General features: G+C 35.7%; 1 protein-coding gene across 1 annotated transcript in view; it reads left to right on the forward strand.

The window, feature by feature from the left end:
• ITPRID2 (ITPR interacting domain containing 2) overlaps positions 1–11014 on the forward strand; it is a 36536-nt gene extending 25522 nt beyond the window's left edge. The window contains exons 12-16 of the mRNA XM_035726850.1: positions 114–264; positions 1325–1390; positions 2327–2791; positions 9023–9140; positions 9866–11014. Coding sequence (XP_035582743.1) covers positions 114–264; positions 1325–1390; positions 2327–2791; positions 9023–9127 — 787 coding nt within the window. The 3' untranslated portion in view covers positions 9128–9140; positions 9866–11014. The remainder of the gene's footprint in view (positions 1–113; positions 265–1324; positions 1391–2326; positions 2792–9022; positions 9141–9865) is intronic.
• The last annotated feature ends 13390 nt before the right edge of the window (positions 11015–24404 follow it).

A 24404-nucleotide genomic window follows, 5' to 3' on the forward strand; every position in this document is an offset into this window, starting at 1 on the left:
GCTGATTTTTAGAACTGGCCAGCTCAGTTCCTTCTAATGGCTTGTGAGGGAGTGGTGAATGTGAAGTCTCCAGACCACTTTTTTCAACCTTGTGCCTGTCATCACACTGATAGGTATGAAGTCGATCAGCTTCAGAGTTTGAGAAACTCGGTCCGCATGGAACTTCAGGACCTGGAACTGCAGCTGGAGGAGCGCCTGCTGGCCCTGGAGGAGCAGTTCCGCGCCGTGCGCATGCCTTCTCCCTTCCGCTCCTCAGCCTTCGTGGTATGGCGCCTTGGGGCTTGTCAGCGGTTGTCACTTAGGACTTACGTATCGTGTTCCACATCATTCAGAACCAGTGCCTTAATTTTAAAACATTTTAATGGCATTGAGGCAAGCAGAATGTTTAAGGAACCTTTCCCACAGATCAGCTGAATGTGCAAGTTGTGATTCTTTTCTTCTTTAGTATATTTAGAAAAATACTGAAAAATCTTAATCATATTTTTTTCATAAAGAATAAGGAGCAATACAAAATTTTAGGAGTTTTAAAGGAAAAACGATAGTGGGTTAATATGTGACTAATTTAGATTTTAATCACTGCCTGTAACTAACTGCCAAGAACATAAATATTTATTTCACTCAGTCTTTTTTCCCCTTCTTGCCTTTGAATAAATAACTATTCCTTTTAAATTTTTCCTTTATTTTGGATTCTTTGCCAGTCTTTATATTTTTTTAAGGAATCAAATGAGATCTTTTTTAAAGGCAGAAAACATGTATACAGCCAAGAGAATAAAATACTTTGTTTTGTATCACTTTTCAAACTTCTGATGTTTCTTTGAGTGAAATGTAAACTTCAGCAGTTGATTATTTTTTGGTATTATCTTTGCAGTCATGAAATATAGTTTTGAAATGTTAAAATAGTGAACTTTCCTGTTACTTGAACCACATACTTGATGTTGTTAACAATAGATGACTCCGTACACACATATATGTGCACCCATAAGGAGTAGAATCAGTAGAATAAGAATGTGTATTACACACATAAATATATGTGTCGCATAGAGTGAGACTATCACTTATCACCGGTGAATATCTTTTTCCATAAAAGGTTTCAATCGTTATTTTGAGAAATGCGTGTTGGTGACAGCAGAGAATCAACATCTCCTGTGAACCTTCAGTCAGAATTAACACATTTTATAAGATCCCGTGACAGTTGAGAGTGACCTTTGTGACATAAAAGAATGTTTTAGGGCAATAAATAGCCAATTCATTTTATTGTGAAACACCTGCATTTTGAAGAAATATTTTATACATACATACATATATATTGTTCTTATTTTTTCAGGGAATGTGTGGCAGTAGAAGCGCTGATAACTTGTCATGCCCTTCTCCATTGAATGTAATGGAACCAGTAAGCCTCTCTCCTTTCAAATCACTGGGGAAGGGAATGATAATAACATTTCATAAACACACAATTTTCCCAGTGTAGAAGAAATGTTTTTGTTTTTAAATACAGAATTTGATGGTAGCTAAAGTGATTGGAAGTGAATTTGGCACTTCTGAAAGTCTTTTGCCATCTTAGGCCACCAGAAAGCCAGTTAATTGCAGTGGTGATTTATCTTTATGGTGTAAAGGATGTAATGCATTATGAAAAGTATTTAATTTATGATCCAGAGGAAATATGCTTTCACAGTCTATTTCCAGGTCCTTTAGGTAGTTGGATTTGTAAGGTGACTACTTTTTGAACAAGAGGCTGATTTTTATTATATTTTAAAGAAAGTGGTTAATCTGGGTGCCAAAGCATTATGATTAGCTATTTTGTTTTTCACTAGTTACTATTCCTTAACAAGTAATTTGGACACCCATGCAGTAACAAGTAAAATTTTGTCCAACCATATGGTCTAGTTATGTATTTTATGGCTTTGTCTCACCATGAATTTACATTTTCCTACGTTTTTGCAAATGAAATTGAGTAGTTACTAAATGAATGAATTAGAATCATGTCTTTACAAGTTTCAGTGATTTTTGGCAGTAATCACAACTAGAATTTTATTTTATTTATTTATTTTTTTATTTTTTTAAAGATTTTTATTTATTTATTTGAGAGAGAGAGAGAATGAGAGATAGAGAGCACAAGAGTGAAGATGGTCAAAGGGAGAAGCAGACTCCCTGCCAAGCAGGGAGCCCGATGCGGGACTTGATCCTGGGATTCCAGGATCATGACCTGAGCCGAAGGCAGTCGCTTAACCAACTGAGCCACCCAGGCACCCCACAACTAGAATTTTAATCTTCTTTTAACTACCAGTCTTAATTTCAAGAGAAGAATTGCAATTTTTCTGACTTCCAGGTCACTGAACTGATGCGGGAACAGTCCTATCTGAAGTCTGAATTGGGCATGGGACTTGGAGAAATGGGATTTGAAATTCCTCCTGGAGAAAGCTCAGAATCCGTGTTCTCCCAAGCAACATCAGAGTCATCTTCTGTATGTTCTGGTCCATCTCATGCTAACAGAAGAACTGGAGTACCTTCTGGTGACTCAGTGGGCAAACCCAAGACCCATCTGGTACCAAGCAAGAAAGTATTCCGAGCATCAGTGGCCCTAACACCCACTGCTCCTTCTAGAATGGGCTCTGTGCAGACACCTCCAGATATGGAAAGTTCTGAGGAAGTTGGAGCAGCTGAAGAAGTTTTGGAGGCTGTGGGACCTAAATCTGAAGTGGAAGAAGGGAATGGAAAAATCCCATTAATGCCAGCTGCTGGAGAAATGCATAAAAATGTGGAGCAAGATGAGTTGCAGCAAGTCATACGGGAGGTGAGTGAAATCTATGCTTAATTTATTTGGCAGTATGTGTTGGAGGAGGTTTTATTTGAACATTATTTATAAGATAATCCTTTGATTCACTGTATTCAGTAATTTTCAGAGAGCATTTAAATTTTCAGAGAGCTAGCTCATGTCTATTAGGATATGTTTCTAATGGCATTTCTGCAAATTTTATACTCCAGTGTGAAATAATAAGTATAAAGAATTTGATCTTAGTGGGTAGTGGAGATGTATGGAAGATACATGAGTTGTTCAAAGATAGAAATACAGAATGAAAAAAAGGTTTACCCTGCGTGATAGCAATGTGTAAACCGGAAGCATTTAACCATAGTTCTGGGTTACCAAAAGGACTGCAAAAAATTAAGAAGATTAGTAGTCAACAGGTCAAAAGTTAATTGAGAAAATTAGTAAAATAGCTGTTTAGGACACTAGGATCAGGCAATAAGAAGGAATAATAATATATATATCATTTAAAAAGTGAGAGTACAGATCAAAATTTTTGATGGCTTTTAATTTTTTCCTTTTCTTCCCAAATCACACTTTGTCTCGGTACAAAATGTAATAGACTGCACAGGATAAAAATTACACATGTTGAATATATTTTTTTTTCAATCTATTCTTTTAAGAGTAACTAAGGAAGAACCATAATTATCCATAGTTCTTTCCCACTGATACTAAAACCCATGATGAGAAAGGATCTTTCCATTGGTTAAAAAGGGGGATATCCTATACATTTAAAAAAAAAAAAATCACTTCATAAGAGTCTTAATGAGTGTGATGCTTTGTAAGGGATAAAAGAAAAATATATATAAGATGTGAAATCCTTAAGCTTAAAGACTAGTAGAGGGGCACCTGGGTGGCTCAGTCATTAAGCATCTGCCTTCAGCTCAGGTCATGGTCCCAGGGTCCTGGGACTGAGCCCCGCATCGGGCTCCCTGCTCAGCGCGAAGCCTGCTTCTCCCTCTCCCACTCCCCCCGCTTGTGTTCCCTCTCTCGCTGTGTCTCTCTCTGTCGAATAAATAAATAAAATCTTAAAAAAAAGTAGAAAGGTAAATAAGACTAATTCAGGAAACAAAAAATTACCCAGAAAAACATGTAATATAATGTATTAAAGAATTTAGAAATAGAAAAGGTCAAAATAGGCCAGAGAAATTAGGGTCAGTGGCTCCCTATTTTTAATCTGCATATTTCCAGTAAATTCAGCAGTATGAACCTCTAATGTATTTTTGAAATTAATTTGAAAATAATTTATGAGTAACATAGAACAAAATTGTAGTGGTTATAGGTCAAGAATGGTGGCAGCAGGCCAGAATCTTCTCTCAAATGGGCTATTGATCCTCTGGGTCCAGAGATTAGTTCATGGGTATGAGGTGCCATCATTCATAGCTGCATAATAGTAGCTTGAGAAGTACTGTAAAATAATTGCAGTTTTATGTAAAATGTAATGTAAAATAAATGCAGTTTTACTATGATATATATATACATTCCTAAAAATTGTTGGAATTTTTAGTTTATAGTAACTGTGGTTATTACTGCACAGTGGTGCAGTAATAACCACAGAGCTTGTGGGGAAAATAGGATTAGAAGCATAACCAAAACTTTGTGACATATTTAAAAGAGGATAGAAACCTAACAAAAATAGCACAATTTTATACCTGTTAAATGGTTAAGAAATACATAAATACTGCAATAAATATGGTACTTAATCTTGAAAAATACCTGAGATTTGCTTGTGGAACTGGGCTTTGGAAGGGTTACAGCTTGTGAGGTATTGCAAGGTAACAGAGGAGAGTAAGATGGAATCCAGCAGAAAGTTTTAATACCAGATGTAAGTACGTATGGCTCATGACACAGTGAACTGAGATAACTGGTAGATATTTAATGTATATGTATTTTGTGTACTGTGTTCCTAGGTTCAGCTGAACGCAGTTATCTGTATTCACCCAGTATTTCTTATAGATGAAACTGCACATAAGCAGACGTGAAAATATATTATACTCAAGTTGTTTCCTAATATTTCAATCATGTTGAGACAAATTTACATTTTCAAAACCAGCATTATAGCAGAAGAGACTGCATGTTTATAATTTTTCACTTGAATTACCAGCTTAAAGTTTAAAAGGTCTTAATTCTATAAATTTATTTGTTCTACAAATGTAATTTTTATAAGTTGATTGTATCCAGCGGGCTACTGTATAGCAGGCTTGGTACATCCATCTTGCTCAGTTAGGTGCAGATGATTATAATCCATTTTTATGTTTCATATCAAAGATTAATTGTTGCATGAAATTAAGTAATTATTTTTCTCCACACTATATTTATATATTAAGAAGTAAGTTTTAAGGTACATTTTCTTCCCCTAGAAATAATGGTGTTCCCTTTAGCTTGCTTTAGTTTGAAAGTTTTCCTTGAAAACTTGACATAATTTTGCTTGTTTGGCATAAATATTCCGTTAATGCATACTTGAGTCCGCATTTTTAAAGTTGTTAATAGGCGGTCTGATTTGTGCTGTGAGTAATTTCCAAGGAGTAAAGCATTCCTAGACCAGAACATTTTTATTCTTTGGCTGATAGAACATAGCATATAGAAAAAAGATGGTTGTTTCTTGGTCCTAGAGAAGTATTTGATCATTTATATAGAACCTCCCATAAAACAAGAAAGATTTTATAATTTCAAAGACATTTAAACTGACATGCAAGGCAAATGTTTGAGGAATTTTTCAGAATTTGTAACTAAACCTGTTTATTAGAAACTCCCTAATTCAACATTTGGCAGTTTGGAGGAAGTTGGGCTTAACATTTACCTTTTGCTGTTTACAGATAAGGACTTACCAAGCAGAATATATAGGTGAAACAAGGTGTTAAGAGGAATTTTGATGTACTTAAGAAAATAAACTATTTTGAAGCACTTAAAAAATACACATTATTAGATGAGTTAGTACAATGCCAATTATAATTTTAAAAAATAATGTGTTGATACTATCTTAGCTCAGTTATAAGGGTGTTCTGTTAAACTTAAGTTTATAATATATATAAAATTCAGGTTAGTCTTGATGCCATTCATTTCAAATCCATAATCTTTTTGCTTAAATACACATGGTACTGAATAGCTTATTAAAGCTATTATATCAGCTACCAAGAAAATTAAACTAGACTCTGCCTTTCCAGTAAATTCTGTGCCCCTGACACCATTAACAAAGCCACTCCTCAGGACGGCAGGATTTAAGCTTGGGTTGAATGTTTTGCAGGTGAGGATTAAGCATGTTTGGCAGACACGTTCAGGGGAGTTTTCTTAACTGTACTCATGGGTGCATGGAAACAATGACGTCTGTCAGGTTTTTGTTTTCATCATTTCACCATATGTGAAGTTTTGAAAAAGTATGCTTTCATTATAGTGTGTTAATACAGTAGAATTCTTTTGAAGGAGAACTCTGGAAGTCCTTTCAGACAAATGTTTAGTATACTCATTCAATAACAAAGCTTTTGTCAGATTAAAGGTAACCCACTTTTGCACAGATTGTATATGTTGTAGTGGGGAAAAATTACACTCTTAGAATTTGCCCAGGTGGTCTGTGATGTATGTAATCAGTGGCCTGAAACTGTTTACAATTACTTAAAAAGATTACTTAATAGAATAAATGAGCAAGTGCCATAGAAGCAAATCAACAGAATTAAACATCAAAGAATAAACATAGATTGCTTTTGTCTTTTAAAGAGTTCTTTTTTGTTTAATGAATTTTCTAGGCTTGGTTCATGCCTTTTAGTATCTTTATTACAGTCCATCTGACATGCTTTAAACATGTGTTTTGGTAAATACATAGCTTGTCTGTGTTCTTAGTACAGTTTCTTTCAGCGATCGCTTGATCTAATGGCTGCCACAAAGTCACGACCCAGTAGATGCCTGTTAGCCCACACTTCAGACTTGGAACAGAATAGAAGAACTGTTTCTATTGCCAAAGAACATTCTTTTCTTAATTTCACTCAAGTCTGTGTTCAGCCTGTACCCCGTTTTGGAAACTCTGCTCATAAGGGCAGTTTTCCCATCCATCCCAATAGAGTTTTCTCACTCCTAATCCCTCCCTCCTCCCTGTAGCATGTGAGACCTGGGAGCTCACGTATTTGTCCATACGTTTATTCCTTCAACAAATTATTAAAGGCATTTTAATGTTTTCAGTTCTAGTCTGTCTATAATCCTTTGTTTTTCTACCTTCTGTGTCAGATATTGTCTCTCTCTCCCTCTCATGCCTTCGCTCTGTGTCGCTTCTCTCTCTCTCTCATCAGAGCAAGCATTCAGACATTTATCGAGCACTTTATGCCAGGATACGTTGATAAGTGAGACCCACTTCTCTCCCTGAAGTAGCTCACAGCGCAACACTCTCCATTTGACCTCACCCTTCCTAGTCCAGGCTCCTTCTCCCTGGTGGGAACCATCTGTTGGTGACACTCCTTCTTGCTCCCCTCTCCTCTGAGGTGCTCTTGCTGCAGTTTTCTCTCACTGGGACCTGAAGTTGCCCTTATTTTTCATGACCTACTATCTTAAGGTCTGTCATTCTCTGAGAAGTTTTTACTTTTTCCTTTTGTAGCCCATACTGGTCTCTTATTCTCTGTTCTTATGTTTTAGTGAATTAATACATTATTTTTCCTCTTAATATTCTATGAAACAATATTCATTTTGTGCCCGTCTAGATTATAACATCCTCCTTGGCCATGCTTCTTTTATGCTTTATTCCAGTAATGTTCGTACCCTCAAAAAATGTTGGCACCCATTTTTGGTTTGTAGAGAATACTTTTTGGCTTCTGTTTTATTTTTTGAATGATAAAGAATGATGGAAGTTAATAAAATTGCCACATTGCATGGAATAACAGGACTGGGAAGACTATACTACTCATTGTCTTGTAAATAACAGATTTGCAAAGGTTCTGATTCAACACATTGTATTTGTGCTTTAATACATTGTGGCTATGAGATTCTGGTTTTCATAATATTTGTATCCAACACATACTCATTTAAAAATAAATCTGAAGTACTATGAAAGTCAAAAACTTTTCCTGATGTTTAAAATTTAGAAATATTGGTAGAAGATAAAAGGAGAAGTTTGTATTTATTTAAATATATTCCAGTATAGCTAGTAGGTAGCTAAGAAGCATTTGTTTCTGTGAATACTTCTGTATAAATCTATGTATTATGTACCGGTTTTGCATGACAGATTACTACAGAGCCATTTTTGGAAAGACTTCAATTGAGATGTGTTCAGGATGTACTTAGGAACATTTTAGGAAATAGATCAGGCTGACAGGAAACTGTGGAAATGTAGAATTTTTAAAAGCTGCTTGAAAGTGTCTCAAGTTCTAATTTGGGAAGACATTATCAGTTTATTTCAGGAAATCCACATTTAAAGCCTTCACAAAGAGCTATTTGGAGGTGATGCTGTATCATTAGAAAAAGGCATGGATAGGCATGTGTAGTGTCTGGGCATCTGGAAAAGAAAATCTTGATGGAATTATCATTGCCCCTAAGTCTGTTTGCCTTTTCCAACAATAAAGTAAGATTGTATATCTTTATCTGAAGCAAATTTTCAGACAGGTGACAAGCCTTTACCATACAACTAAAGAAAAACTTATTTCTTTAGAGTCTGTGGTGGTTTAGAGGATATTTTTCATGTTTTAAAATATACTAAATTATTTTTTCTTTCCACTTAAAATGTGCATGTTAGGTTCAAACAATATACAACTTCTTTAGATACTTTGTTTTCAGTTGGTATAAACAGGCAATATACCAGTATACTAGTTTGTCACTAATGAGTTTTCTTAACAATGAGAACACTAAGTATACTGTTGATGACCATACAAAAATAGACATTAATAAAAAACATGAAAGTGAATCTAACATTTGGTCACTTCTTCTTGGTTACTTTGTGTCATGGAGCAAATGAAGTTTTTTAATCTATAAAATAACATTTTTGATGTTCTGAACTTAAGAATTGTGATGTTATTTTATAATGGAATTATCTGAGTTACACCAGACCACACACTGACCTGGGTTTGAGGATAGATGGACCTGATTCCTCACTACCTCTCTATATTTCATGAAGGTTTACAAGAGGGTTTCTCAATGGCTTAGCTGATTGTAGGAATTAAATGCTATTGTTGTTTTTCTGAAAACAGAAAAAGTAAGATTATAATCCTATTGTTAAATTCTTATTTTTCTCTTTTTCCATTCTAGATTAAAGAGTCTATTGTTGGTGAAATCAGACGGGAAATTGTAAGTGGACTTTTGGCAGCAGTATCTTCAAGTAAAGCATCTAATTCTAAGCAAGATAGTCATTAAATGGAATTTATAGGTAAATTTTACTTAGTTTTTAATGCTTTGTTTTCTTAGTTACCCAGGACTGTTTCTCTGGCTCATTTTTAATTTTTAGAATATATATAATAGGTTACCCTGCAGTGTGAAAAACTCATACAGCTCCATTGGAAATGCAAGCAAGTCAGATCTCATAATATTCACCTCTAGGGGATATCGATAGTGTGTTATTTTACTGAAATTTCATTATAGTAGATAAATACTGGAATTGAAGGAATCAGAACTTCCAAACCAAACATTATTTTGATACCATTGGACCAAGATTGAGAATTAATCACAAATTATTAGTATCTTTCTTAATTTTTTTGTCTTTTAAAGAAAAGTATCCCAGGGTGCCTAGGTAGCTCAGTCAGTTAAGTGTCTGCCTTTGGCTCAGGTCATGATCCCAGCGTCCTGGGATCAAGCCCTGCATCTGGCCCCCTGCTCAGCAGGGAGTCTGCTTCTCCTTCCCAGTGCTCTTGTGCTCTCACTTTCTCTCTCTCTCTCCCTCTCAAATAAATAAAATCTTTAAAAAAATAAAGTATTCTATAGGTCCATATGTAATCATATCATAATTTATAAAAAAGGATGTTATATATATACACACACACACATACATATGTGTATATATATATATTTAGAGAAGATTCTCATCCTCCTTTTAAAGAATGTTTTAACACTAATATTTGAAAAATGTTTAATGCTCACTTCTCTTTCTTTTTTAAGGTTGGCATGGATCCTATTGGCTGTGCGATGTTGGAGTTCTCGATGATATACACTGGTGGAGGTGTTATTTGTGCTTCAGAAGATACTTGCTGCTGAGCTGGGCTACTGTATACAGTGTACAATGTTTATTTCTTCTATGCATATCTTTTTTAGAAACGTACATAGAAACTTAGGCACTTTGCTGACTTTCTTTCTTTTCTAAACTACCAAAACTGTAGCCATTTGAAAAGCCTAATATTTATTTGTATGTCAATATTTTCCAATTGATTCCCTATATAGAATTAATTTTAAAACTTGAAAACTTCCAGACTTAACCAACTTATAAATAACATATTTCTTCAGACTAGCTTCTTAAAACACTGACCTCTATGAGGTATTTACTGTGCAATAACTGATTCATTTTTTGAGCTTGAAGCAACCAATGATTTTCCCTCCACTGCTATTAATCAGTGTCACTTCCAAGAAGAAAAACTGTTCTGTTGTAAAAATTGCTCTTAATTCTTGAGGAGGTTACTAATAGCAGTAGGATAGAATTGTATGAGGTTACCTACAACTACTTAATGTTCTTACACTGTAAGCATTGTTACTTTACCAAGACAAATGTAATTTTATTATAGCTTATGTAGTATTTTTCTTTTGGAAATAAGCCTTATGTTAAACACTATACTTTTTGCATTGTCCAGACTTCTTATAAGGAGATGTTTCTTCTTCTTTTAGACTAAACAGTAGAGAGTATTGCCAAAATAATGGGACCTCTGACTTGAATGGATAGAAAAGAATAAGCTGGTTTTGTTTTTCAAAATGGAAGTAATTTAGATTTGTCTTCTCATAATAGATGGTTTTAATTCTTTTAACCAGTGAGAACTTTTTGTTTTTAGGGGGAAAAAACAAGAAGGTGGTTTCCTATTTGGTTTTGTATGTATTAAATAAATGTGTAAAGTAACAACCAAATTTATTAGAATTATTCCTTTAGCATTTATAATTTTCAACTCTTATTATATTTCTTTGTGTGAAATTTTAATCAAAGGTGGTTGAGATGTTAACAATATTCTTTGGAAGAATATCTAAAAGGTTTATAAATGTTTGAATTATCACACAAAGGCTGATTTCTAAAAATAAAACAATAAAGTATTTATTTTGCCTAACATCTTTTTAATAGTTTCTTTTCTTTACAATGTGAAGAATTTGGATTAGATTTGATGAGTAACAAATAAGGTCCAAAAGAATTGGATATAACCTAATAGGTTGATATTCCCTTTTCCTCAAGAGGCTTCTATGGTGCTTTGAAAAATACAGTTAAGACCAGACCACCCTGGAGAAAGAGCTTGTACTGATGCCTCTTGGTCTCATCTAGTTTTGTGGTCCTAATGATTACCATCTGAAGCCAAATAAAACTTTCCTTTAAAATGTACTATTAAACTCCAAAGAACAGACATTAAAGTATCATTTTATTCTCTGGTCAAATTACTCAGTTTAGTTGATTCTAATATAATAGCAATGATACACATAAACCAGGCACTCCATATTAAAAGTAATACAGGCATTGGTGATTTCAACTGTTCAGCTTTGTAGCCACTTACAGTTCATTTCTGACAATACAAGATACCCAGAGTTTGATAATCAAAATTAGAGATGTAACAATTGCAGTGATAGACAAAACCAATGGTCAAATCATTTCTCTAATGTATAAATGAAATAAAGTGAACTTCACTATTAGAGTTTCATCCTTCTCTCCATTTTAAATCTTTGTGTTTAAAAGCCACCATGCTAGCTCCTGTTATGTAGAAATGAATGAGAGAGAGAAGAAGGCATCTTTTTTTATATGGGTAAGTTTATAAGTACCAAATGAAAAAATATGAAGAAGAATCATAAAAAGAACTTGAGAGAGTATAGCCTGGGTGGTCAGAGAAGTCTTTACCAAGAAGATGTAGTTTGTGTAAAGTCTTAAAAAATGGGAAGTGGAAAGGATGGGGTTCAAATAGTCAAGAATATTAGTAAAGGTTATTCAGAATGTATAGAGTTTGAGTTCCTACGTGCATGATGAACTGTTTTTAAGAACCCAAGTTGTCTGTAGCTTGCACATGTGCTCAGAGCCTGAAGAAAGAAGGCAAAGAAGAAAAAGAATCTTGAAATGGTGGTTTGGAATTTGGGAGTCACCGTGAGTGATATACCATGGACAAAACTGGGCAGCTACTAAGACTTGAGTACATATTGTTCCTCTATGAACGTTCAATTGAATTTCAGTAACATTTAAAATATGCATTACATCAGTTAAGACTATTTGCTCAGCTGGCCATCTTCGACTTTCTAAAAAAAACACTTCATGTTTTTAGAGCAGTTTTAGGTTTATAATACGCTTCAACTTTTTTAGAGGACAATAAGGATGCAGTGAAGTACATGTAAAATAATGTAAAGAAAAAGTCTGGGGGATTCCTGAAGAGATGGTCTACTGCCCATGCTCCTCACTCGTCCACATGGGAGTGTGGTGCTACTGAAAGAATAATACAAAACCAAAGCATAGGTTCTCCTTTTTTCTGTTTTCCTCTCCTGGAAAGGAAGAATTGATAGCTTCCAAGAAGTGGGAAGAGGAAATATTCTTTCTTGTAGTTAAAGCTGAAGCTCTAAGTTGTAATAAGTTATGTATGACTGATTAGTAGAATCTTTTATAAATGTTGAAGTAATTAGCACTTATCCTGGCTGCATTCTAAATGGAGAAAATTAAGATGTCATATCTAATTAATAGTTCCTCTCCTATATGTTTTTTTATTTATTACTGTTAAATCCGGCCCTTTACCTTATTCACTTTGTTCTCATTTTCACACCTGATGCTCTTTCTCACTGAATAATAGCTTACATACAGAATGTCAGTGTGCTTAGCAATAAATTAGAAATGTACTCAAAGAAACATGAAACAAATAGTATCCATTTCTTCACAAGGGTCTTTTCGGATACTCCAAAGGAGACTCAATCTTGTGAACAATGATTTGGCATACTTAGAGGGTTGACTCACTTAATAAAAGTTTGTTGGAGGGGCACCTGGGTGGCTCAGGGGGTTAAGCATCTGACTTTGGCTCAGGTCATGATCTCGGGGTCCTGGGATCACCCTTTAGTCTGCTGGGCTCCATGCTCAGCGGGGAGTCAGCTCCCTCTCCCTCTCCCTCTGCCCCTCCCCTGACTCATGAGCTCTCACATGTGCTCTCTCGCAAAATAAAATATTAAAAAAAAAAGTTTGCTGGAGATTACCCTTTACAAGGCTCTGAGCTGATGAAGATGGATATATAAAGAATGAATAAGAGCACATTCTAAAGACAAGTAACAATACATTGTTTAGACCTTTGAAGGAATCAGTACATTTAGGAATTAGATTGTCTCTTTGTCCATTTTTTAAAAAAATCCAATGGGTTCTTCAAATGGATAGAAAAGCATATTAAGGATATTGTAGGTAATGCGAGTTGGAATGATATGAAAGGTAATGCATTTTGAAGAATGACTTAGAACTGAAACTGAGAAAAGAATGTTGCTTTATTTTATTTTATTTTATTTTTATTTTTTTTAAAGATTTTATTTATTTATTTGACAGAGAGAGACAACAGCGAGAGAGGGAACACAAGCAGGCGGAGTGGGAGAGGGAGAAGCAGGCTTCCCGCTGAGCAGAGAGCCCGATGTGGGGCTCGATCCCAGGACCCTGGGATCATGACCTGAGCCGAAGGCAGACGCTTAACGACTGAGCCACCCAGGCGCCCAAGAATGTTGCTTTATTTTAGAAATAAAAATATTTGAACTAGTGATGAAATATTTTAAGAAAAATAACTGGTTTATCTGTAAGCTAAGGAGAAGAGGAAACTTGAGAAGTTACTTACACTATACTACTTGCATGAGGAACATAAAACTATAGAGAAAATGTACTTTGTAAATATTTGTATGTTCTTGTGGTTTTAGAAAACCTACATTCTGTTGTTTTGATGCTCATATTGATTTAGATTTCTAAAAATGTTCCTTGAATCAATCTTGATGTCATAAATACATTTTTATGGAATCAATAAAAATAGTATCGAATGACAAGTGTACTCAACTTGGACACTCAAAGGGTAGGTACAGCATCAACAATGATAAGAATGTTTTAAAGCAGAGATTAATGTTTTACGCTAAATTATTTTCTGTTCTTAATTCTAATGTGCATAAATCTAATAGTTTTCCTAAAAAAGCAATTTAGCAGGGTATGATTTTCTGCCTTTAAAAATAGTGAATCACAGACCTGTACCTCTGAAACAATACATTCCATGTTTAAAAAAAAAAAAGTAGGAAGGGAAAAATGAAGGGGGGGAATCAGAGGGGGAGACGAACCATGAGAGACTATGGACTCTGAGAAACAAACAGAATTCTAGAGGGGAGGGGGTGGGGGTATGGGTTAGCCTGGTGATGGGTATTAAAGAGGGCACATTCTGCGTGGAGCACTGGGTGTTATACGCAAACAAGGAATCATGGAACACTACATCAAAAACTAATGATATATGGTGATTAACAAAATAAAATTTTAAAAAAATAGTGTTAAATGTCATCTCTTTTGCTTCACATGATATTGGAATGTAAATGCTACTTTTTTTTCAAAACAAATGCACATATTAATAAAACACCTACTTTTTTCCGGTGTAATTAAGCTTACAGCTAGTCCTAAGGAGTGTTTGAGGGTTTTTGTTAAAAGTGGTTAAACATCATATTTCTACAGGTACTTCCTCAGAAAACAAGTTACTAGATTACCAGAAAAGGTAACAAAATGTTTTAAGCAAGAGGACTTAGTATATATGAGATTCAAGTCATCATTGACTTAAGTATGTGCTCCTTTCTAGTGGTTAAGACTCAAGCTGGCTTCAAATCTCTGCTACATAGAACTGGGATGGTGAGACTAGTGCCTCTTTTATAGACTTGTTAGACAAATGTCAATGCACTTAGCACAGTCCTTGGCACAACTCAATAAGGTTTGTGGTGGTGGTCATGATGGGTAGAAATAGGGTGACAGGCAAAGAGTTTTCGCAAATTAAGCTTTATATGGAAGGGAGAACATGAATTTATAGAGCCAAGCCTGAATTTTTCATCTTCACCATGTTCTTTCAGGCAGTAGAACCGGGGATGGGCAAAAGACCCCTGATTCTCCTACTTTGTGAAGGGTGAACATTATTGTGTTCAAAACAATAAAAAAGACATTTTGTTCTTTGGGGCAAAAATTTTTGCTCATGGAACACCTCTTAGAGCAATGCTTTGCAAACTTTAACATGCATAGAAATCAAATCACCGTAGATCTTGTAGACTCACGTGAAGGTTCTGATTAAGTAGGCCTTGGTCCTCTTTCCGGGGTCTAAATTTTTGTGTTTCTAGAAGCTCCCAAGGTGAGATTGATGCTGCTAGTCTATGAACTGTACTTTTAGTAGCAAGGATTTAGATTAGTAGGTCTCACTGCCTGTATGCCAGATGCTTCGAAGGCAGAAATCTGATAAGCAGGAAAAGGCCTTTTTTTATCTCCAAGGAGATGTCACCTTAGACCCTCCCTTCAGGAAACTTTTCAGTACAGCCCAAAGTTCAAAATTGAGAACAAAGATAAGCACAGCACATAAGGAGGAAACTATGAGGGGAACTACCTAAGGCCATGTGCAAATGTACAATTGTCAAGACAGGCCTGTTGGCAACAATAACAGCATAAGCTAAGAGCTATTTTGCTGTTAACGATAGCAGGTGATAAGTCTTTATACTGTGTTGACTGGACATTGAGAAAATGCAGACAGTCTGAGTGCTTCTGAATTCAACCACTCAAGAGCCAGGATGAGACCCAAAAAGGAATGAACTAGCTCCGGAGATGCTGTAGAAAGAGGAAATCAGCTCTAGAGTATGAAATTTGTGCCATTCGGTGGTGTTTGGAGAAATTTACCATTCCTTTTGGGAAGGGATTAGTGAATAAAAACAATTACACCTGTGTCAAACACATTGTAATATGTTATTCATGTTCCTGAGTTAATTGTTTAGTATATTCATCCACAGATGATTCATGGTTTTGTTTGGTACATCTCAAGTAATTCCTTTTATTATTTCTTCAGTCCTGAGGTAAAAAAAAAAAATCCCTTAAGGTATTGTAAAGCAATTATTATATCATGTCATATTATATTTATTATATTATATTAATTATATTATAATAATTTTATGTTATATATTGTATTACCCAGGCCTCCTTGGTCTATGGGGACAAATGGGATTGTATTAATGATGATAGCCTTTTTCTTTTCTTTTATCTTTTTCCATTACCTCCTCAGGACTGCTGAAGAATAGCCTCTTCCTAGAAGAGTGTTTACTTGGAAAGTCCTCAAGAGTTATTCATATATCTTCACAAAGGTCCTTATCTATCGATTCCAAGTGATCTCTTCTCTTTATTGGAGGCTGCAGTGCTCCCCGGCTCTTCTACGGGGGTCCTCCACTGGCCAAAGTTGTGATGATACCACGCCGCACTGAAGAGGGGTGGAAGCCTCTCTTGCTGTATCATTGCTTACTCCATTGGCAGCAAAGCCACACTGCTCATAACCCAGCCTTCTCACGTGAATCCCTTGTGAGTGTATCTTTGATTGTTTATGCTTCACTACCATCTCTAAGATGCTTGTCCATAGGTGAGAAGCACTTAAGACAGACACTTTGCTGTCCTCCCATCCCCTGTTCTCCTCTGGTGCTGGCAAGCTCTCTTGCTGTCTGCCAAAACACCAAACTGACCATGGCTGAATCTGAGGCATGAAGACAAATTAGTGTGTATAGTTACAGACTGGTTCTCTTTTGGACGCAGACAAGCATTTAATGACAAATGTTGAACATTCATATTTTTATTATTTTCTGAAATCTCATCATAAATTCATTTAACAGTGAATAACTGTGGAGGACAAGGCACTAGTAACAAAGCTGATTTTTATATGGCCTTATTTTGCTATTCGTTAATTTGCTAACTTTGCTAGCATTTGAATCGAGTTTCTCAAGATTCACAAAGGAGAATTTTTATTTTGGTAAAATTTTTTTTGTTGTTGTTGTTATCTTTCATTGCTGTATAAGAAGCCAAAAGCAGAACATAAATATCATAATAACATAATAATATCACAATCGGTCAGGTGTAATCCTAACCCATTTTTTAGAGTAGATATTAATTTCCCAGAAGAGTCTTCGCTTGGTTCATTCTGCCTGTAATGCCATAATGGGAAAGGGAAATGAATGAAACAGCTCATCTCTTGTGAAACGTTCTCCCTTTTTAGACTCTAGATACACAGTTGGCAGAAATTATTTGTAAAAAGGCACAACAGCTGGGTTATGAGCAGTGCTGCTTTGCTGCCAATGGAGTAAGCGATGATATAGCAAGAGAGGCTCCCGCCCCTCTTCAGTGCGGCGTGGTATCATCACAACTTTGGCCAGTGGAGGACCCCCGTAGACGAGCCGGGGAGCACTGCAGCCTCCAATAAAGAGAAGAGATCACTTGGAATCGATAGATAAGGACCTTTGTGAAGATATATGAAAGGAAGGAAACTTCATCCATTATCAGAAATTATGTGAGTTATAGAACACACTTGTAATTATCACTCATGATTCTGGGGACAGTTTTTCAAAATAGGTTTAACCTTCCAAAGGTTCTGGGTTTGTGTCTGCCCCTAGATAAGTTATTTATTTTTCTTCTTTTTTAAGAAATCCGAGTAACAGAATGCCTGGCTTCATTAAAACCAACCTGGAACTCAATATGGAACATCAGCAAAACTGTTAACAGTCCACTTACACTATCTCGTAGTTTATGAATTAGCTGAATTATATAGCAAGGCAGCAACAAAGCAAATTTCTTTGTATTCTCCAATTAATAACAAAAATAAAGGGAACAGAGGAGGAGAGAGTTGGGGGGAATTAGTAATAGCCTGAGTTTAAGTCATTTGGTGAGGAAATACTTCTATGCTGGAAAAATCCTAACCACAGATACCTATTGAGAAATAGAGATTTCTTTTATAGTATGTTCTCAATTTGAGGATTTCCTTTCTGCTTTTTTCTTCTTCTATCACCTCTTTCCCTTCAACACCTAGAAATTATTTCCTTACTAGGAGATTTCTTGAACCCTACTTTTCTGCTCTGAGAACACTGTTTCCTTCTTCAAACCTGTGCATTATGGTATCTGATAGAACTGGATTAAATATCACGTTTTGCCAGTACATTTTTCAGTATCATTCTAGTCTGAACACCGAGTTTGAGATTTGCTAAAAATCACAGACATTTATATTCATTTATTTTTCAAGAAAATATTGCTAAAAATGTACATGACTAAAGCGAGTAGAAGAACATAAGCATTAAGAGGTCCAACCTAGAGGCAGACAGGCCTCAGTCTGGCTTAGCTCTACTGCTTTCCTACTTGCTCTAGCTTTACTCTCCTGAAAATAACATTAGCACCTACATCTTTGGTTTATCAGGGGAGATTAATAAAGTATAATAACATAAGGATATTTAGCATACTGCCTAGCATATGGTAAGAGCTCAAAAAATATTAACTTTTAGCAAGAGGTAGTAATGATAATATTAGAAGAGAAAGTAAAAAATAGCAGTGTATTAAGATATCAAGATGATATACTGTCTTGTCTTAATCAACTGAGTGAAAATACAGCTGAAGTTATTCCAACTTTATGTTAAATAAACCACTACAAACATTGTGTGATTTGTTATGCCTAAGTTTTATTTAATTCAGGAAAAGCTCAGCGTTAGATACGTTTGTCACAAGTTTATCTTTTCTGTTATTTTTAATACACTCGGCACAGCAATAAATGGTCAATTAGGATAATTGCCAATGGTGAGATGCTTTACCCTGTATCATTTATTTAAAGGATTTGGGGCCTCGGAAAATTGGAATCCTTAGTTTTGGCTATTTGTAGCCCTTTATTGTTTTCTTATGAATGCCCTTGACAACATTCTCTTAGCATAATCCTCCTGTTTCTTTTCTGTTTTTCATTTTTTAAGATGAATAATGAACAACTGAGTTAAGCTTTTAAAAACCCTCTAAGCATAGCAATTCTTAGCTGGGCAAGAGTAATTACAGAATATATGTTGTGTGTGTACATGTGTGCTTTTTTGCACATATGCATGGGCATGTTGTTTTTATTGTTTTATAATTTTGTATTTGGAGGAATATTCCTTTGAAATACAAGCTACAGAAAACACAACCTTCTGAAATCTTCTGAAAGGGCGCGGTATGGGTTTCAAAAAGTTGAGAAAAACTAACAAATTAAGCTAATTTACTATCAATGTAGGAATATTACAAATAAAATGTACTATACCCAGAGTGCATTCTGATGATTTACTTTTGAGAAGCTCTACTATTCAGAATATTATAATTCTAATTGATATGTAACAGCTAAGAGATTTTCAAGTTGATATAATTCTGAAGGTCATACAATTTAAAGTTTAATAAATACAACTGGTAGAAACTGCAAACAATTTTGACAATTTTTAAAGTCATTACAATGGAAGAGTTGGCATCTTCTAACTAGATGGGAGAATTTACAGCTCTGGGTCACAAGAATTGCTAAGGGAGGAAGAGTTACTTCACCATGACTTGTATATCTTAGAGACTAAAGATCAGGAAGTGTGAACATCAGTATTTCATGACCTTGATATCTCATGACAGGCAAGAAAAAGAAGAGGCACTTTTGAGAAGTTATGGCTACTGCCAACTTCCTGGTTTCTCCTTTAAACAAGGAACATTTAGATATCTCCAGAAGATTCTGATACAATACTAGAAAAAATAGTATATGCAGCAGGTTGCTTCTTCCCCACCAACCTATTTTGGTGGTTGTTGGGACAAAAGGCCATAATTATTTCTCAAAGATTCTGGGACTTCTAATTAACAATGATGATGTACAAAGTAACTATAGAAGAACTTCACAGTATAAGTCCCTGGTTATGTACTTATTAAAATACATATTTGGCTTCTTCTTGGAAGAAATGTATAAGCGAGCCCACATTTACAAAGCATGAGCCATCTCAGATTACTTTTTGTTTTCCCCTTGTTGAAATAGCTAAGGAAAAGGCCCACCAAGTTCCAGTTCCACTTACCAAATATAAGTTGTTTTTGTTTGCCAGGTACCTTGCTTCGTCACAAGTCCTGAGCATCTAACTCCTTTGTAAACAGTCATCTCCACTGCTCATACCTCAGTTCCGGCCCTCTTGCTTCTTAGGCCCTTTTGCAATTATGGCACTAATTGCCACCTAGGCCTTTCTGCCTACAGTAGTTCATCTGCCGCCCATATTCCTCCACACTACTAGAGTGATTGTTCTAAATGCAAATATGATTCTATCACCTCTTTGCCCTTATTGCTCAAAGACTCTCAACGATGCCCTGCTCTTTTTCAGTTAACGTCCGAATGCACCTTTTTTTTGTATCTTCAAGCCTATTTCTCGAAAGCCCACAATATGCAGCTGTGCCTCAGCCATTCCCAACTGTGCTGCTCCATCCTTCCCTGTATTTGCATGTTCCGTTCTCTGCTTGGAAGTCCTTTCCTTCTTCTCCAATGTCACCCATTTTAAGCATCTCTTGCTCCAAGAAACTCTCCGTGGTCTACCAAGCAGAGATCACTATTTTGTCTATGCCTCCCCTCTATGGAGTACATACCTTTATGTTTGAGTGTGTGTGTGGATCAGCTTTATTGAAACATAATTCGCATACCATACAGTTTACCTATTTAATGTGCAAATTCCATGGTTTTTAATATATCTACAAAGTTGTGCAACCATCATCAGAGTTAATTTTAGAACATTTTTATCACCCCCAAAAAACCCAGTACCTATTAGCTGTCACTCCCCAGTTTTCCTCAACCCACCCCCATCCTAGGCAACTATCATTTACTTTCTGTCTCTATGGATTTGCTTATTCTGGGGGAGTCTGGGGGTTCAGTCTGTTAAGCGTCCAACTCTTGATTTCGGCTCAGATCATGATCTCAGGGTTGTGAGTCCATCCCCGTATAGGCTCCACGTTGGGCACGGAGCCTGCTTAAGATTCTCTCTCTCCCTCTCCCTGTGACCCTCCCCCACCTCTCTCTCTCTTAAAAAAAAACAAACAAACAACCCAAAGATTTGCTTATTCTGGGCATCTCATATAAATGGAATAATATAATATGTAAGCTTGTGTGACTGACTTCTTTCACAGTATTTTCAAAGTTCATCCACGTTGTAGCATGTATCAGTACGTCATTCCTTTTTACTGCTGAATAATATTCCACTGTATGAATGTACCACATTTTGTTTATTCATTCATCATTTGAAGGACACTGGGCTATTTTCACTTTTTGTCTATTCTGAATAATGCTGGTAAGTAATTTCATGTACAAGTTTTTGTATGGACATATATTTTTATTTATCTTGGGTAGAAGTGAATTTTCTGGGGCATATGGTAACCATATGTTTAACCTCTGAGGATCTGCTAGGCTATTTTCCAAAGTAGCTGGCTAAACATAGAGTTACCAAAGATTAAACAGAGTTATTATATGAACTGTTTTAAATCCCTACTAGCAGTGTATGAGGATTCCAATTTCTCTACAGCCTCCACATGTCTTTTGTTATTATTATTATTCTAGCCATCCTAATGAGTGGGTGGTAGTATCTCATTGTGGTTTTGATGAGCATTTTTCTGAATGATATCAAGCATCTTTTCAGGTGCTTATTAACCATTTATATATCTTCCTTGGAGAAATGTCTATTCAGATCCTTTGGCCATTTTAAAAATTGAGTCATTTTTCTATTACTGAGTTTTAAGAGTTCTTTTTATGTTCTAGATGGGGCCTTTATCAGATATATGATTTACATATGATTTGCAAAATTTTCCTCTTATTTTGTGTCCTGTCTTTTTACTTTCTTGATGATGCCTTGAAGCACAAAAATTTTTAATTTGAATAAAATCATCACCTAATCCAAGGTCAGAGATTTACTGTTGTCTTTCAGGAGTTTTATACTTCAAGTTCATATATTTAGATTTTTATGGATTTTGAGTTTTAATTTTTATACATGTGAGGTAGGGATTCAACTTCATTAATTTTCATGGAGATATAGTACAGAACTTTATTATTTTTTCATTTATCTTACTATGGTATAATTAACTAGTGTATGTCTTTCAAACTACAGTAAGACAGGAACATGTCTTATTTACCATAGTATACCTAGAACAGTGCTTGGCATGTAGTTGTTCAATACATACTTATTAAATGGAACTTAACTGGGTGGAAAATATTGATCATTTTTATTGTTACCATAAAACGAAGTTATTTTATTGAAATGTGCAAATTATTTAATTTTTTTAGGATAGTAATATTTTACAAGGATGTCTATTTTAGATGAACATAAAAAGATTCCTAAACTGGGTTAGATCTATAATCCATCTTAACAGATATTGTTTACTTTCAGAGAAATGAGAGCTATATTATAAAATGTTTAATTCTTCTCCATAATTCTGGTGTCGGTGATAAGACACATTACCCTCCCCCATATTAATTCCTTATGCAGTCTTTTTTAAAGATGGGTCCAATAATATCATCCTGTTCCACTTAGTCTTCTAAAATTTTGCCACTTCCCCATCAAGAGCTGGAGTCTCTATCCCTTCCCTTTGCAACTGGCTGAAACTTTAAGACTGCTTCGAACAACAGAGTGTAGTAGAAGTGACCTGACTTTCAAGGTTAGGACATAAAAAATGCCATGCACTGACATTTGGTCCTCTCAGGATGCTTGATCTTCAGACCCAGCCACCATGCTGTTAGGAAGGCCAGAACATCTAGGAAGAGGCCAACGTAAAGAACAGAAGCTCTGGCCTTTGGCCTTGACTGAACTCCCAGCCAACAGACAGTACCAAACTGCCAACCACATGAATGAGTTACCTTGGTAGTAGATTCTTTCGTTGCCAGTTGTGCCACCCCAGATGATGTCACATAGGGCTGAGACAAATGGTCCCTGCTAAGCTTGTTCAAATTGTAGATTCATCAACAAAATAATTAATAGATGTTGCTTTAAGCCACTAAGTTTTAAGGATAGTTTATGCATCAACAGGTAATTGCTACTAATTTTGGAGCCTAGAAATGGGATGCTGCTATAACAAAAACCTAAAATGTGGCACTGACTTTGGAATTGTACTGTGGGAAGAAGTTGAAATGTTCTTGAGGAGGCTGTTAGTGAAATCCAAAGGGTCTCGAGTGTTAGTGGAGGCCTAAAAGGCCTTGGAGCAAAACCTTAAAGGAAATAGAGGAAAAGATTATTGGAAGCTGAGGGAAAGGGAACCCTTGTTAGGTGATCACAGAGTTTGCCAACATGGTCGTTTGTGATAATGTGGCAAAGAGGAAATGTACCTTTAATAAACTCAAAGATCTAGCTAGGAGATTTCCAAGCAGAATATTCAAAATGCCATCTGATTTTTTTTCATTGCCTATGACAAAATGTGAGAAGAGATGAGCTAAAGAATAATTTATAGAAAAGAGTCAGAACTTGCTGGATTTGAAATAAAATTGTTTCTCATATCCAGATTCTTTAAAAACAAGTTGAAACAATGGCTTCTGGAAAAGATCAAATCCAGTATAAGTCTGTAAGATCCTTGTTAATATCTCAGAAGGATTTAAGACAGTTACTCATAGAACATTTCAAACAGAAGAAAGGTCCTTTCAGGATCTCTCTCTCTCTCTTTTTTTTTTAAAGATTTTATTTATTCATTTGAAGTGCGGGGTGGGGGGAGAGCACGAGCGCACGAAAAGGCAGAGAGAGAGGGAGAAGCAGACTCCCCACTGAGCAGGGAGCCCTAGGAAGGAAGGGCTTGATCTCAGGACCCTGAGACCATGACCTGAGCCCTGAGTGGAAGGCAGATGCTTAAAGGACTGAGCCACTCAGCTGCCCCTCCTTTCAGGATCTTAATGCCTGCCTGGCCACATCATTTCAGTTCAATAATAGGGCTTCTAAGATTGTTAATGGTGTTCTTCCACAGCAGTCTCAAAAAAGGCCTAACTATACAACTTTATCTTGAGGAGCTTTGTGAATCTGGCTTTTGTCTAATGAAATTGGTTATAAATGAATACTTAGGAAACCCACAAAGATTTTTAAAGAATTATACCACCTTCCACTGAAAACAATATAAAATAAAGAGGGCTTTCGATCCCCAAACTTTTAGAGGCAGGGGGCAGGCCTTTTCAATTCACACTACCTTTGTGCTACATCAGGTTATTCATTGCCTTGCTTGGGTGATGTATTATTTTCTTTTACGTGTCTTAGATTTTCAGATTTCTAAAGACATTTTCTTATCTCTAATATTACTGGAATCTGAAGAACAAGATGTTGTCCCTATTTTATTAATTTAATAAATTTTGGAGGCTTCAAATAAACCATCACACAGAGTTTAAGACTGAAAAACACTACAATTTGATATTTTTCTCTCATAATGTAGCTTCCTCACACCCACTACCCACCATCTACATTCCTTCAAAAGTTTGTTTCCCTTTTATCTATTTTCTGCCTTTACTCTTTCTTAAAG

Source organism: Zalophus californianus, chromosome 3, assembly GCF_009762305.2.
Source record: "Zalophus californianus isolate mZalCal1 chromosome 3, mZalCal1.pri.v2, whole genome shotgun sequence".
In the NCBI taxonomy this organism is placed as follows: domain Eukaryota; kingdom Metazoa; phylum Chordata; class Mammalia; order Carnivora; family Otariidae; genus Zalophus; species Zalophus californianus.